Source organism: Lissotriton vulgaris, chromosome 7, assembly GCF_964263255.1.
Source record: "Lissotriton vulgaris chromosome 7, aLisVul1.2, whole genome shotgun sequence".
NCBI lineage: Eukaryota > Metazoa > Chordata > Amphibia > Caudata > Salamandridae > Lissotriton > Lissotriton vulgaris.
This window is the reverse complement of record NC_141695.1, coordinates 446,042,743-446,058,379: the sequence shown is the minus strand read 5'-3', so window position 1 is coordinate 446,058,379 and position 15,637 is coordinate 446,042,743. Positions and strand designations below refer to the sequence as shown.

The window sequence follows — 15,637 nt, the reverse complement described above, 5'->3', positions numbered from 1 at the left end:
TACCAAACTCAAAGAACCTCTGATTTGATGATGAAAGATAAATCATCCCCCTGTTTCTATTCATTGGCTCCGGAGAGATTCATTGAATTCCACCAAGCGTTTGTCTCAGTGGAAACTTGGCTTTCATGACTTGATACTCTGGCCAGATGAAATTTCTTTAGGAAAATGTATTAACAAGTCGAATGCCTTTCTCTATCTCACCCATCTCTTCTTCCTTTTCCCCTTTTATGCTTTTTTTTGTGCTGGATCAAAGGATGAAAAACAAGTCCAAAGCCCTAAAACATGCCCGAGTGCCGATCAGTGGCACCCACGGCAGAAAATTGGTCTGGTCTAGTAGGTGTTACGTATATATTGACATTTTATTTGTACAAAAAAGCATGTAAGCCTTCTTGGCAGCTGGAACTGTCTTGCAAAGAGCATAACATATTAAGAGACCTAATAGTCATTTTGATGGAGCAAAGATATACAATGTTATCTTATTAACATAATGATTTCCATCCTGTGAGATGAAGATAATCATCCTTATGTGCTGATGTCATTGCTGTATTGTATATTTTCTTGAAGGTGTTATTGTGGCGAGTGTGAATACATGGAAGCACAAGAGGAGAATATCTGCTGCCGTCAACACAACCGCATGCTGAAGAACATGAGTGACTACGACGTGGACTGCATTACCTCCCATCCAGCATTTCAGACTGTGGTGTTAGATCCATTTGTCCTGGAGACAGCCTACTACAGCTACCGAATGACAAAGTATAGACGGGGCAAGTTGTCCACTGGTGAACTGACGTGAGTATGATGCCAACAAATTCAAGCAAGTAGTATTATACAGTGAAGCCAGGTAGCCCTGGGAGTTAGACCTAAGGAAAAATAAACCCAGCACCTGCTCAAATCCATGAGGAAACCTGCTTCCCTTTGCTGTAGGTAAGGTTTCTGTCTTTTGTTCAAGCAATACTAAAAGAAGGCAATAAATAAGGGGGTCATTAGGATGGCGGAAGGCCCGCCACCGCCAGCCGTGCAGTGGAAGGCCATCTGATTGCCCATTTCCCCCCACCACATTACAATGGTGGGGTGAATCGTTCCGCAAGCGTGGCAGGCATAAAGACCGCCCACCACGCTTCCGCCACAGGCAATCGTTGGGATTGCCTGGCAGAGCGGACAGTACCCGCGAAATGGTGGCCGTGCCTAGCAGGCACCGCCCGCCAGATTACAATCCTGGCATCAGCCAGCCTTTCCACTCTGCGGTTCCCCCCGGGGCACAATCAGGCACGAATAGAAAGCGCATCTGTTTATTGTCACTGACACTCACATGATGGTATTCTCGTGAACGCCGCCGTGCACCGTGACTGGACTACCGTAAATATGAGAAATTACCCCAGCACTGGAAGACCGGTTCCGCGGAGTTGCTGCGGTGTGTATTCTCTGAGCTTTCGATTAAGTATTTATTCTATATGCCAGATGACATTTTTGTATTGGAGAAAACTAGCTGAGGCCAATAAAGCCTGGTATAGTCTTTTAGCGGACCCTACGTGCTTCTCCCGTGGCTACCCCCGCACTTCCTGTTGCTCCCTCTCACTCTGGTGAATGGGGATGTTGTGATACTGCATGCCAGGTGTTTGGCTTGCAGCGGGGCTTTCTTCAAACAACACGACCCCTGAGAGGCCAGCTGAAGCCCCGGTTGGGATGGCCAGCCCCCACAGACTCGCTCTCTTTCATCTAGGAGGTGGGCCGGGGCGGGGCCATGGCTGCATCAACAGCTGTTTCGTGAAGCTAACACTGCACATTCTTCATCATTTCTGCAAATCATACCTGCCCAGAGTAGGCGAGGCTCGCAGGAACCACTTCAAAGGGCCAAAGAATTAGCACAAAACAACAAGCACGCCGTATGGAGGAGAACTGCAGAGTTGTGTGACTGTGGTATGGGAATGCGAATATCTGTTACAGTGCTGCCTCTCCTAATAATCTGATTTTAAACAAGCATTTAAAATTTCAATACCAGCACTTCAGCACCTGGTCAGGGGTAGTAAGCGCTATATAAATGCAGTTTTAATTCAATCAGTAAAATGCACTATTAGTAGAATACATTATAAAATATAAATTGGCACCTGTGAATTCAAAAGTCATAATAAATGCCCCTGTATAATTTCCTGACAGTGGCATAGTTAGTGTGATTTACGCCCTAATGCAAGTTTTGAAAAAAAAACCTGCACTGCTTCTTTGCTAGGTAAGGATAGACAGCTATAAATGGAGTTCAATGGGCCTTTGAAACTCCTGTCACCCCTCCCCCATGTCACAGCACCTACTACACTATTAATAGTCAAGTCCTGCTTTCTGAGTTCTGAAGTGTTTTCCCTTGTCTCAGACACGATGACATCACTTGAGTGCCCTCTAAGCTAGTGTTGCCAAATGGTATTTTAAAATTTGAAGAGCATAAGTATTGGGGGTATAGCAAGGGCGTGTCCTCTGATTCTTTCTGCAAGATACTGTTATAATTGGATGTATGTCGTTACAACGCATAATTTTACAACGCCTACCATTACAATGCATTTTTTACACCGCAACATCCATTACAACGCATTCCATTACAACGCATGCCTTTACATCGAAATCTTTGAAACTACCTTTACAACGCATTCCACTACAACGCATACTACATTTACAATGCATACCATTACAACGCATACCATTACATTGCATGTATGGTAAGTATTGGATAGTGTAGGGGTAAAAATTACTATTCTAACTCCAGGGGGTGTAACAGTAGGGTAAGTGTTGGATAGTGTAGGGGTTAAAATTACTATTCTAACTCCAGGGGGTGCAACAGTAGGGTAAGTTTTGGATAGTGTAGGGGTAAAAATTACTATTCTAACTCCAGGGGGTGCAACAATAGGGTAAGTGTTGGATAGTGTAGTATGCATTGTAATGGTATGCATTGTAATGACTGCGTTGTAAAGGTATGCGTTGTAGTGGTATGCGTTGCTGAAGGAAGGTGCTTGTGCGAGCTCAGAGCGGGGATGATGGCAGCTGACACCTTGTCTGGACCTCAATGCTGAGACCTCGGCCAGTGCACAGTGTGGGTCACCGAGCGGAGGCTTACCGGCTGCTGCCGCTGACTGGTGTCGGCGGGAATGGCTCATTTGAGGGAAGGCCTAGTGGAGGTGTGGCTGCCCTGCTTGTTGGGCCCTTTTTGATCGATGCTGAGGAGGTGGAGGGCGCTGGATGGACCCTCCTGCTGACTTCTTCCGCAGGCGGGGATTGCAACTGTGACTGTGAGGGAGGGGCCCTGAGGGAGACACGTGTGTGAGGCCGGACCGTCCCGGGGCCCACAGAGCTTGGAGGGCTGACCGGGTGCACGGAGCCTGCTTGCTGTTTCTTTGTGAGGCTGGCTGGAGGTGGCGTCCTGGATTGCTCTTTCCTGCTGACGGCTAGGTGCTGGGTGCCTTGGGAGCGGTGGTGCTTTTGTGGGCCCGAGCAGCGCCCCTCAAGTGTTAAGGGCGCTTCGGCCTAGTGTCGCGCCCCTGAGGCGTGGTGCTGGTGGGGGCGTCATAGCGGCTTCCAGGAACCGCAAGGATAAGCCCCTCAAGGAGCTTACGCAAAGGGCAGGGGGGCAGTCCGCTTCTCCGCCCAAGGACAAGCCCCAAGGAGCCGAGGCCGGGGATGCACCGGCGACCAAAGCCTTCATGCTGGACCTGTTCTCCACGATTAAGGAGGACATCCTGGAGCTTCGCTCGCAGCTTACCTCGGACTTGCGCGAGATGCGACGAGACGTCGATGCGGTGGGGGAATGAGTGGCGACCTTAGAGGGGCACGACCTAAGCACCGCGGAGGATATTCATCACCTCCAGCAAGATGTACTCCGCCTAACGGAGCAGAATTTAGGCCTCCAGGCTCATGCTGAGGACCTGGAGAACAGGTCCCGGCGGAACAATATCAGGATTCGGGCAGTCCGTTGGAAAGGGGAGGAAGACGATCTCCGGGGGTATGTTTGCACCCTTTTCCTTCAGGTTCTGGGAGAGGAGGAGGGAGACCTGGACATTCAAATGGATAGGGTGCACCGGGTGGAATTGCCACGTGGAGCTAAGGCCCCTCCCCCGGACATTCTAGTATGAGTGTACGATTTTCAACTCAAGGAGAGGATCTTCCGGAAGGCACGCGACCTCAATCCCATACATTTCAGGGGCCACCAACCTGTCCTCTTTCAAGATCTGGCAGCCTCCACCCTCGTTAAGCGTAGGGAGTTTAAACCAAGCACTACTCATTTACGCGCCCAGGGCATTCCCTACTCGTGGGGGCATCCCTTTCGGCTTATCTTTAAGCTCAATGGCAAGCTGGTCCATGTGCACTTCCTGGAGTCGGCGTACAAGTTGGTGGGCTTGGAGATGCCAGCTTCTGCATCCAGGGAGGAGAGATCACCTGGTCGGATGCGGCGACGTTCTGGAGAGCGGCAGCGTGTCGGGAGATCGCCTTCTTCTGCTAAACCAGACTTGTCTGTGAGACTTCAGGAGAGGGGGGCCGCAGTGGCTTCCGTGGCATCGGTGACTGATTCATCAGAGGTCTCTCGATGGTTTGAAGCTTGGCACTAGATGGGCCCACCTGGGTGTCGGAGGAGGACACTGTTCTCACTACTGTGTTGTTGTATTCCTATGTTCCGGTTTGCGGGAGTGTCCTGTATGAGGAAATAGAAATGGGTAATGAAAGTGCCACATTCCCTTGCCTTTGGGTCCTGTTTGACGAACTGTTGTCGTATATTGAGTATTTTCACTATGGGCTTTCTTTGAACTGGGGTTGGGATGGGGGAGTTGGGTGTGGGTGTGGGGTGGATGGGGGGGGGCTCCGCACAGCTACCGGGGGGTTTAGGAGAGAATCAGGGGCTCCGTTAGGTTGGGGCGCTGTCCTGGGAGGTCTGGGGCTTGCTGTGATACTGGCTCGCCTTATTTGCCCTGGCTATGCTTGGTAGAAGTTTGAAAGTTGTGAGCCTGAATGTGCGGGGCCTGAGTAACCCTGTTGAGCGCGCTGCTATCCTCTCCTTATTGGAGGCTGGAGATAGTGGGGTATGCCTGCTGCAGGAGACGCAACTCCTTTCCTTTCCAAGGATGTCCAAGGATGTCAAGCGTATTGCGGACAGATGCTTCCCGCTGCAATTGTGGTCTTCAGGACCGTCAAAGAAACATGGGGTAGCCATTCTCTTTAGTGCAAATGCCCACTGTAGAATTCTCTCCCAGGTGGTTGACATCAAAGGAATATTTCTGGCTGTCCGAGTTCTTTGGGGGGGAAGCAGCTCACAATAGGGTCCATTTAAGCCCCGAACGAGAAGCAGGAACCTTTCTTGCAGGCGGCCCTTTCACAGGTGTTGGCGTTGCCGGATGCCCTGATCCTAGTGGGTGGTGATTTGAATATTGTAATGGACTCAGGGATGGACAGATCCAAGCAGAGGTCCTACCAGATGGGGGACCTCTGCTGGGGGGTTGCAGGGGGTAGGCAGTGGCTGATTGATGGGGGATTGCATGATGTGTGGCGGGTGCAGCCCCCCCACGAGCATGATTACACTTACTATTCTGCTGCCCATAAAACGTACGCCCGCCTCAATCATTTCCTGGCCACATCCTCATTGCTGCCTCATTTATCTGATGCTGACATCACGCCGCGCTCCTTATCGGATCACGCACTCACCTCAGTGGCGTTTGCGTCTTGTGGTGACAGACCGCCGCCGGCGGGCTGGCGCCTTCGCGATTCCATGCTCCATTCGAACTCGGTCGTCCAGAGGGTGCATGAGACTATCACTCACTACTTGGCCGAGAACGATGTAGAAGGGACGCTCCTGGCATCAGTCTGGGAGGCTAGTAGTTAGGGGCGAGTTCATAGCGCTAGCGGCGACATATTCTCGCTTGCGGAAGGAGAAACGCACTGAGCTGGAGTTCAGTGGGTTGGAGGCGATCCATAAAAGGACTGGGGCTGTGAGGGTCTGGAGGGACCTGGAGATGAAGCGGCGCATGCTTAAGCACTTAGACCTTGACAGGGCCATTCTGCGCTTGTGACACAAGTTCTACCGTAGTATGGACAAGTGTGGGAAGATGCTTGCACATATGCTGCATGCGCGCACCCAACATCTAGCTATTTCATCTATAAGGGACTCGGCTGCGGTTGAACAGATGACTGACGCAGCTATAGTGGATGCCTTCCAACAGTTTTACCGAGCTCTGTACAAGGGGGAGGGCACAGTTAAGCAGGAAGCGGCGGGTTACCTTGGGTCGTCTGGAGTCACACCTCTAATTCCGGCCTCGGCGGAAGCTTTAGACAAGGCGATTCGAGTTGAGGAGGTCATATCTGCGATAGCGCGCTTGTAAGTCGCCAAGTCCCCGGGGCCTGATGGCTTCTCCACTTCATTTTATAAAACATACTGTGTGGAGCTGGCTCCTCCTTTAACTCGCCTTTTCAAATCTTTCCTTGATACGGGTTCGGTGACTCCATCCATGGAAGAGGCGGCGATTACGGTAATCCTTAAACCAGGGAAGGACCCTAAAGCCTGCAGATCGTACAGACTGATCTCGCTACTCAATGTCGACGCTAAATTGTTTGCAGGCATACTGGCGGCGAGGCTTAGCCCTTTGCTGGATGGGATAATCGAGCCGGATCAGGCGGGCTTTATACGAACGCGTCAGGGGGGGATAATACCAAACGTCTGCTGCACCTTATGGATTTGGTTCATCGCTCGGTTGCTCAGGCTTTTTTCCTGTCTGTTGACGCTGAGAAAGCCTTTTTTTTTTTTTTTGAAAATCTGTTTATTAGCATAGTAGGTAAAGCAGTCACAAATATTTCCAATCCCGGAGGGATACAGAGTAATACACATAAAGGTTGCTTAGAACATATAAGTGCATAGTTGTCGTAATTTTCATTTTGTTGGTGACATTAACCGTCACAGTTTATGCAAACCCCTGTCAAAAACTATCCCTCCCCCCACCCTCAACAAACCCATCCGACACTCGCACAACAACCTATGATTGATTAATTAGTAGACCGGGGCACTCAGGGAATCACAACATATGGCTCTATTTGAATGCCCACATAGATGGATCTAGACCAATACAGAAAATATAAAATGGGGGGGTTCCCCCCACATTTCTTCATAGTGCACCATGGTAAGTGACAGTGCATGTCCGTCCGACCAAGGACACATTTATTGTGCGATCGAAGAGGCACTTGTATCCTCGTCTTCTCCGTCTCCCCCAGATTCAAACATACCTAATATGGTATACCAGTCCAGTGAAATTGGCTTTTTCCTCAGACCCCTGTATTCCTCCCTCTGTAGTGCAACTCCCTCCGCCTTACCCCATCTCACCACTTCCGCCCTCCACAATTCCGGGTCAGGAGGCCTAGCTGACTTCCACCTCATAGTGATGGCACGTTTCGCCAGCAACAGGGCCAGATCCGCGAAACGTGCCGCCACGGTTCTGGTGCGCTGTGAGGGCCCCAACCCCAGTAACGTGCATTCCAGTGTTGGGGATCTGTTTAAGGCACCCGCTTCCTGGAGCGAGGAATGGACCGTGGTCCAGTAGTATCCTAGTTTGGGGCATTGCCAAAGCATGTGTATCAGTGTTGCGTCCTCAGTGTCACATCGGGGGCAATTACTGTTCGCATCAGGAAACATCATGTGTATGCGGCGTGGGGTCAGGTAGGCTCTGTGTAGAAGCATCGACTGTATAAACTTGAACTTGGGGTTCCTGGCTACTTTTTTGGGGAACTGAAGGATACTTTCCCACTCCTTATCCCTCAGGGGCCTACCAATGTCCACCTCCCATGCTGCCCGGAGTGGCGACAGATCGAAAGCCCTCCCCTTCTTAATACTAGTAGTGAGCCACTTAGTAAGGTGGGCGCCCGTGCCCATCAGGTAGTGCATGGTGATGAGAGGGTTCGTAGCTGGCTCAATGCCCCTAGGGGACCATTTATGTGTGATATAGTGGCGAAGGCCAGAGTGTAGCAGGAAGGTGCCTCCAGGGACTCCATGGGTAGTTCTAAAGTCTGCAAAGGACAGTAGGCGCTCTTCCGCGAACAGGTCCCCCACGTGCGACACTCCGACGTCATGCCATTGCTCCAGCGAGTCCGCCGACAGAGTCCCCGTAGCCAGTGGGATACCCAGGAGCGGGATCGTGGGGGCATAGGACGACTCAGGGGATGTGTACTTTAACGCCTTCCGCCAGTATGTTACCGCCAGTTTGAGGAGAGGTGGGGAATCCCTAGGTACAATTGAGATGGGCAAAAGTAACGTGTGTATTCTCCCCAATGCATGATCCCTGTCCGTCATGTTAATCTCCTGAAGATTGCGACCTGCTACCCAAAAGGCCAGCCATTGCAGTTGACATGCATAGTTGTAGGCCCTAAAATCAGGCAAACCCATGCCACCGGCTTCAGAGGGGAGTTGCAGCTTGGACAGACCTACACGCCTGCGGCCGTGCCCCCATACAAGTTCGGATAGTAGAGTGTCTAGGACTTTAAAGGTAGCTGCCGGGATCAGGTGTGGCAAGTTAGTGAAGTGGTAGAGAAGGCGGGGGAGCATCACCATCTTGGATATCGCCACTCTGCCGGGTATAGAGAGTGGCAGTGTGAGCCAAAATTGTATCTGCGACTTCAGTGCTCTAATGGCCCTCCCAAGGTTACCGTCGATCATCTGACCTGCTTCCCTGTAAATCTGCATCCCCAGATATCTGAAGGTGGTTTCAGCTATCTGAAACTCGTGGGGGGCGAAGGGCAATGGAGTAGTCAGACCAGCGGCTGCAAATGTGAAGCCATATGATTTGGACTCGCTTATGGTCAGGCCTGAGATCGACCTAAAGACCTCAAGGACCTAGGCAACAGGACTCAAGTCGCTCCTCAAGTCTCGGAAATATAAGATAATATCATCCGCATAAGCGGACACTATATGCGCCGATCCATGTCGCAGAATGCCAAACCGGGGGGCCATATGACGGAGCCTACAGAGCAGCGGCTCAAGGGCAAGGACAAATAGGAGGGGAGAAAGTGGGCAGCCCTGTCTGGTGCCCCGTGCGATAGCTATAGGAACTGATATATGACCTGAGGTGCGCACTCTAGCAGTGGGAGCAGTATACAGCAATCTGACCCAAGCGAGGAATTCGGGGGGTATCCCAAATTTCGACAGTGTGTCAAACATGTAATCCCATCTAAGGGAGTCGAATGCTTGTTTCAAGTCTAGGGAGATGCAGCCTTCAGAGCTCGTGCCCTCTCGATCACCGAGCATGAGCTGGGCTAGTCGCCTGAGGTTCATGGCTGTATTGCGGCCCGGGACAAAACCACATTGATCCGAGTGGACTAGTTGAGGTACATATTGCACGAGCCTTGATGCCAACACCTTGCTCAATATCTTGGAGTCAGTATTTAGAAGGGACAGGGGTCTGTAGTCAGCCATTTGAAGCCCTTCTTTATTAGGCTTCAAAAGGGACGTGATTAACGCCTGCATAGACGACTGCGGTAGGGTGGTTGTTCGCAGCGCTTCCAAGTAGATATCGTGTAACCGCGGGGCCAGTAGGTCTATATATGTTGCATAAAAGTCGGCCGGTAGGCCGTCTGTCCCAGGGGTCTTGCCCTTAGGAAGGGCGCGTATTGCCTGTCTGATTTCAGCTATGGTAATGGTGCGCTTAAGGTCTTTGATCTGCCCCTCTGTAAGTTGCGGCAGGGCTAAGTCCCTCGTAAAGGCCTCGAATGCGACCTCTGGAAGGGGCTGTGGGGGGCTGTACAGCGCTGTGTAGTATTCCCTGAACGCAGTATTGATCCCAACCTGGGTGGTGACTGGATTTCCTGCTTGGTCCAAGATTCTCAGAATGGGGTGGCTCACTGGGGAGTCCCTTAATAGGCGGGCTAGGAGGGGGCCAGCTCTATCTGCCTATGCATGCTGCCTGTTCGTATATTCCCTATAGTCTAGGAGCCTCAGGTCTTCCAATAGCTCTGCGTGTCGAATGTGAGCCTCCTGTAGTGGTGTGAAGGGCGCATGTGTGCCGGCAGCCTCACTTTCTAGGGAAGCCAGGGAGCCCTCCACCTCCTTCAATTGATTAATTATCTCCCTTTTCCTGCCCATTCCAGCGGCCATGGCCGCCCCCCTAATACAGACCTTAAATGCGTCCCATTCCACTTGACGGGTGCTGGCTGTGTTCATGTTTGTGGAGAAATATGTTCCTATAGCTTCGGACAGGGAGGCCCTAAACACTGAGTCTTCCAGAAGATCTGGGGACAGTCTCCAAGTAGGGATGGGGGCAAGTCGCCTGCCCCACTGCCACGTGAGTTCTACAGAGCTATGATCGGACAGAGTTTTCCCCATGTGTTGGGCCTTGACAATTGTATCCGCTACAGAGCGGGAACAGAAAATGTGGTCAATTCTAGTATGTAGCTGGTGTGGTGGGGAGAAAAAGGTATATTCCCTCTCCTGTGAGTGTGTACTGCGCCATACATCAGTCAGGTCCCAGCCCTCAGCCCAACGATTAAGAGCATCCGCTTGTTTCCTACTCTCAGTCGCCTGTAAAGGGGGATGTGACCTATCCATCGTAACATCAAGCACAGCATTAAAATCACCCCCAATAAACCATCTATGACCAGTCCATCCCGTCAGCACCCCGTTCACCGTCATCAAGAACTCCGATTGATTAGAGTTCGGCGAGTAAACACATCCAAATACAACAGCATCCCCGTCCAACATCCCCCGCACAAATACATAGCGGCCCTCTTTATCAACTTTATGCTCTAACATCTGAAAGGGGACAGAGCCACGGAACCAGATCGCCGCCCCCCTTGAAAATGCAGAATAAGAGGTAGCAAATAACTGTCCCCTCCATTTTTTGCGCAGCTTCACCGCCTCAGAGGCGTTCAAATGCGTCTCTTGCAGGCATGCAATCTGGGTTCCCCTGCGGTTGAGCTGGGCCAAAATTCTATGGCGTTTCTGGACTGCTCCCATGCCACGCACGTTCCAAGTGCACATTTGGTAGTTATTAAGCGGCCCCATATCCAATCATGTGGTGCGACTCAGTGAAACTCCCTGGGCCCCATGTAAGGTTTGCGTTGAGATAAGGTGAGTGTGTCGTGGAAACAAATAACCCCTTAACAAAAAGGTCCCCAGGCCAACGTGCCCAGGATCCAAACTGTGGTGCCCAACGTGGGCACAAGTCATTGGAGTCCGTGTGCAGACCGGGGGGTGACAGGCCTCTGTCGACTGTCATTGAGCGGTCTGCATAGGCTCGGTAGTCCTCAACAAAGTGAGTTCCCCATGCAACCCACCAATTGCGAAAAGAAGGGGAGGGGGGGTAGGGGGAGTTCAAGTATACATTACCACCCGGAGGGGATCATATAGTCAGCAAATCAGAACTCCTCCGCCATTTGGGCTGTAATTTTCGGGAATAGCGGCAAGCTGTCCATTGAGCCGGATACCTCCGTATGGGTGTCGGTGGAGGCGGAGTTCCTGTCGCTACGTGCTTGGGCGTCATGTGCTGCTAGTGCCTCCTCCGTGAGCCGCTGCCGGTGAGATGACGATGGGTGGCCTGCCAGTCGGGCATCAGGAGGATGCGTCTTCACAGGGGGTCCATGGGAAGAGTGGAGTCCAGGGCCTGGGGTGTTGTGTCGTCCTTCCGGTGTGCCTCCGCGCTCGTTGTGGCCGTCCCCCCGGGGCTCCTCGAATGGGTCCTGTGAGGTCGGCGGTGTCAGAGTGACCTCCATCCATTCCTCTACCTCTTCTGGTGACTCGAAGAAGTGGGATTTGTTGTCGTGCATGATTTTGAGCCGAGCAGGGAACAGCAGCGCATACTTCATATTTCTGTCCCTTAACTTGCGTTTGACACCCATGAAGGTGGACCTGGCGCGCTGTACAGTGGGCGTGAAATCAGGATAGACTGAAATGTTTTTATCTTCAAATCGTATCGGTGCTTTCTCCCTGGCCGCACGCAACACAGTGTCCCGGTCTCTGAAATGAAGGAGGCGCGCAATCAGGGGACGAGGGGGCGCCCCTGGCTTGGGGGGCCGAGGAGGCATCCGATGTGCCCTCTCCACGCTGTACAGTGCAGTGAGATCTTCTTGGCCCACTAGTTTCCGTAGCCAGTCTTCCACGAATTGGGTGGGGTCCCTCCCCTCACTTCTCTCCGGAATGCCTAAGATGCGGACGTTGTTGCGGCGCGCACGTCCTTCTGCCTCATCCACTTTATCCCAGAGATGTTTAAGCTGTTTTTCCACTCCCTCCAGCCTCGTGGAATGCTCCGTCTGCTGTGGCACTAGGTCATTCAGTGCTAGCTTCTGCTCCGCCACTCGTTCCGCCAATTTGTTATGGTCCGCCCTTAGTAGTGACAGGCCCGTTGCCATGTTGTCAATACGCGATTCCAGGGCCTCACGGGTCGCCCGTATCTCATTAAGGATAAGGTCCAACTTTGCGTCCTGGGACCTTTTCCCAGTCGGCGGGATGATGTCCATGTTGGAGGAGGCCAGAGGGTCTTCGGAGCCCGTGGACTGCAGATCCGTCGTAGCGCCCTGTCCATGAGTCTTGCCCCTTTGCTTGCCCATGGCTCTTGTTAGCAGGGTGGCGCCGGAAGGGCACAGCGGATCGCCGCCGCCCTCTCCCGTATCTACTCCGGGCGCCGGGCCGCGTCCGTCGCTGGGTCAGGGAGTGGTGTTGTGCAAGTGTGAGAGCAGCACAGGCCCAGGGCCGGCAGGGAGCGCGTAGAATCCCTGTCCTTGACGTCAGTTGCAGACCAGGCGGCCCACCCAGGGAGGCCCCGAGTGCAGAGCCGTCGTCAGCTTCCCGCAGTACAGGTGAAGAAGGTAAGGTGGCCTTCTGCCAGTGTTCAGTGAATCGGCCTTACGCTGGTGCACTCTAGTAGTCTGGGCCAGTGCGTGGTGGAAGGCCCGCAGAGCTGTGTCTCACTTTCCTGCTGCTGTCCTAGGTCAGTTGCCCAGATAGCCAGGTCCTGCAGTCCACCGTCCCCTGCACACCGCCGGGCACACCGCCCTCCGCAGGGCGTTGCACCGCGTGGAGTCCCAGTCGCGGCTCCAGCAGCCGACCAGTATGTGGGCCAGAGGAGCTCCTCTCGTCTTCCTGCTCGGGCCCCAGTGACAAGATGGCGCCCCAAAAATGCTGATGAAGCCTGCAGGGGGGGGCCCGGAGCAAGAGGCGCCTGTATCTGGTGTCCGGTGCTGTCCGCCCCACTGTCCCGGGCGGCGCAGCAGAGAACGGGCGTCTAGCCCTCGGCGTGGATTCAGCTGGTCAGCCAGGTGAAGAGAGTCTCCGCCCGATCCGTGGGGCACCCAGCAGGATGGCCGTGCAGGGCCCTGCTGTGTAGGCGGGGGCCGCAGGGTCGCCGTGTCATCAGGACACCCCTCTACCGGCGGGGGTCTGCTGCCGGTTTCCGCTTCGGGAGTCCGGCGCGGAGTTGGTCCGTCCGCGCCAGAGGCTATGGGGAGGCCAGGGAGAGTGTCTACTCGAGCCCGGGGCCTCACCCTGCGCAGTAGGCCGCTTCCAGAGTAGCCGCGCCGAGCGTCTGCAGAGCGGGCGGACTGGAGAAGCACCGCTCCGCTTCCCGGACGACACCCCCGGGGGCCTCCGGTGCAAGTATCAGGTGGGTCGCGGTGGGGGAAAGCAGGATTATCAGCTTGTTTTGGGGATTACGGACGGAGCTCTCGGGCTACACGTCCACCATCTTCGGCTTCAGGCCACGCCCCCCGCTGAGAAAGCCTTTAACCATGTAGAATGGGATTATCTATTTGCGGCGCTGAAGACTTTTAGGGTGGGAGATAGGTTTTTGCGGTGGGTTCAATGCCTGCAGCCCCTAAGGCAGCAGTTCGGGTGAATGGGTGTAAATCAGCTCTTTTCCCCATATCCAGGGGAACGAGACAGGGGTGCCCCCCTATCCCCGCTGCTTTTTGCGCTCTATATGGAGCCCTTTTCCCAGCGTATATGATCTAATGGTGATATAGCGGGAATCAAGTTTGGCGCGGACACCCACAAGATTAGCTTATACGCGGACGATGTGATCCTCTCATTGACCCAGCCTCACTCTTCCCTACAGGGATTGTCAGCAGAGCTTCACGCCTTTCATAGGGCTGCGGCTTCAGAGTCAACTTCTCCAAGTCACAAATTCTGAATATCTCCGTCCCTTGTACGGAGGTGCAAGATTTACAACACAATTTTGATTTTCAGTGGGTGCACTCTGACATTTCCTATCTAGGCATCCGATTAGCCCCCTCCATTGCTAAAACAACGTCTCTTAATTATGGTCTGCTTGTTGAGAACACGACCAAGGCCCTCTCAGACTGGTCCCACCTTAAATAGACCTGGTACGGGCGGTTGGCTGCTGTAAAGATGACGATTCTTTCCAGAGTTCTTTATCTTTTCCAAATGTTACCCCTGAGCCCCCCGCCGGGTACCCGGAAGAAGCTGCAAGGCTCCTCAATAGGTTTTTATGGGATAATCGGCGGCCGCGGCTAGCACTGTCCCTTGTTAGTACTCCTAAGGCGGCAGGCGGGCTGGGTTTTCCCCTTCTAACTGATTACTACCAGGCGTCATGCCTCCGCTATATTGCGGAATGGAACAGGCCCCTGTCTAGTAAGCATTGGAACTTTATGGATCAGACTGTAGCGGGATGCAACATCTGGCGTGAGTTGTGGCTGCCACGCAAGCATAGGGCTTGGGGGCTCTACTCTTCCCCGGTGATGTCCCCGACCCTGAAAACCTGGGATCATTTGGCGCAGCGCAGGGGGGGCCCCACTTTCCCCTCCCCCATGACTCCCATTGTCGATAATCCGGACCTCCCGCCGGGTCGAGCGTCCCCGGTCTTCCTCCGTTGGCGGGAGGAGGGCTGTAAGAGGGTAGGCTCGCTTTTTGATTTGGATGGTCCGATTCCCTTTGGCTGCTTGCGTACTGAGTTCTTCTGGCTTTTGGACTCTGATGCTTTTTATCATGCACAGGTCGCACACTGGGTGACCCAACCAAGCAACATGACCTCTATGTCTCGGCCTTTGACGAGCTTTGAGAAGTGGTTAGTATGCAAGAAAGATGACCGTAAACTTGTCTCGGAGCTGTACGCAGCAATTATGCGTCACCCTAGGAAGCAATGTACGAAAGCGCAGGTTCGATGGGAAACGGAGCTGGGGCGTCCCCTAACTTCCAAGGAGTGGGAGCACATCTACTACTGCGTACATCACACAGCCTCTATTACTGCGGGTACAGAATCTGCATACAAGGTAGGATACTGGTACTATACCCCGGCACGCATAAAGGAGTGGGATGAGGCGAAGACCGGCCTTTGTTGGAGGGGGTACGGCCTCTCCGGGACTCTAGTGCACTTGCTGTGGTGCTGCCCGAAGCTGGAGCGCTATTGGAAGTTGGTGTTGAATGAGATTGATGTTGTGTTTCGGATTACAATAAATGTTCTGTTGGGGCTTCCGCACTCAAAGTCCTTTCCCTTGTGCTCGCTGAGGGCAGTCCTTCCTGACGCCAGGGATTGGACTCAAAGGCTCTGGCACATCTTAGCAATGGAAAGGCTGTTGTTGGGAATTGATGGGAAAGGCTCTGAATATGCGAAGCTTTGGGGTCCGTTCTTAGCGATCCTTGCTAAAGATCTTCGGGAGGTAACATGCCCGAAATATCTTCAGATCTTGG

At 53.1% G+C, this 15,637-nt stretch overlaps 1 protein-coding gene across 1 annotated transcript in view; it reads left to right on the top strand.

The window, feature by feature from the left end:
* Nucleotides 1–15,637, top strand: part of LOC147701828 (uncharacterized) — a 129,255-nt gene that overhangs the window by 26,649 nt on the left and 86,969 nt on the right. The window contains exon 2 of the mRNA XM_086928711.1: nt 565–789. Within this exon, the coding sequence (XP_086784837.1) occupies nt 565–789 (225 nt within the window). The remainder of the gene's footprint in view (nt 1–564; nt 790–15,637) is intronic.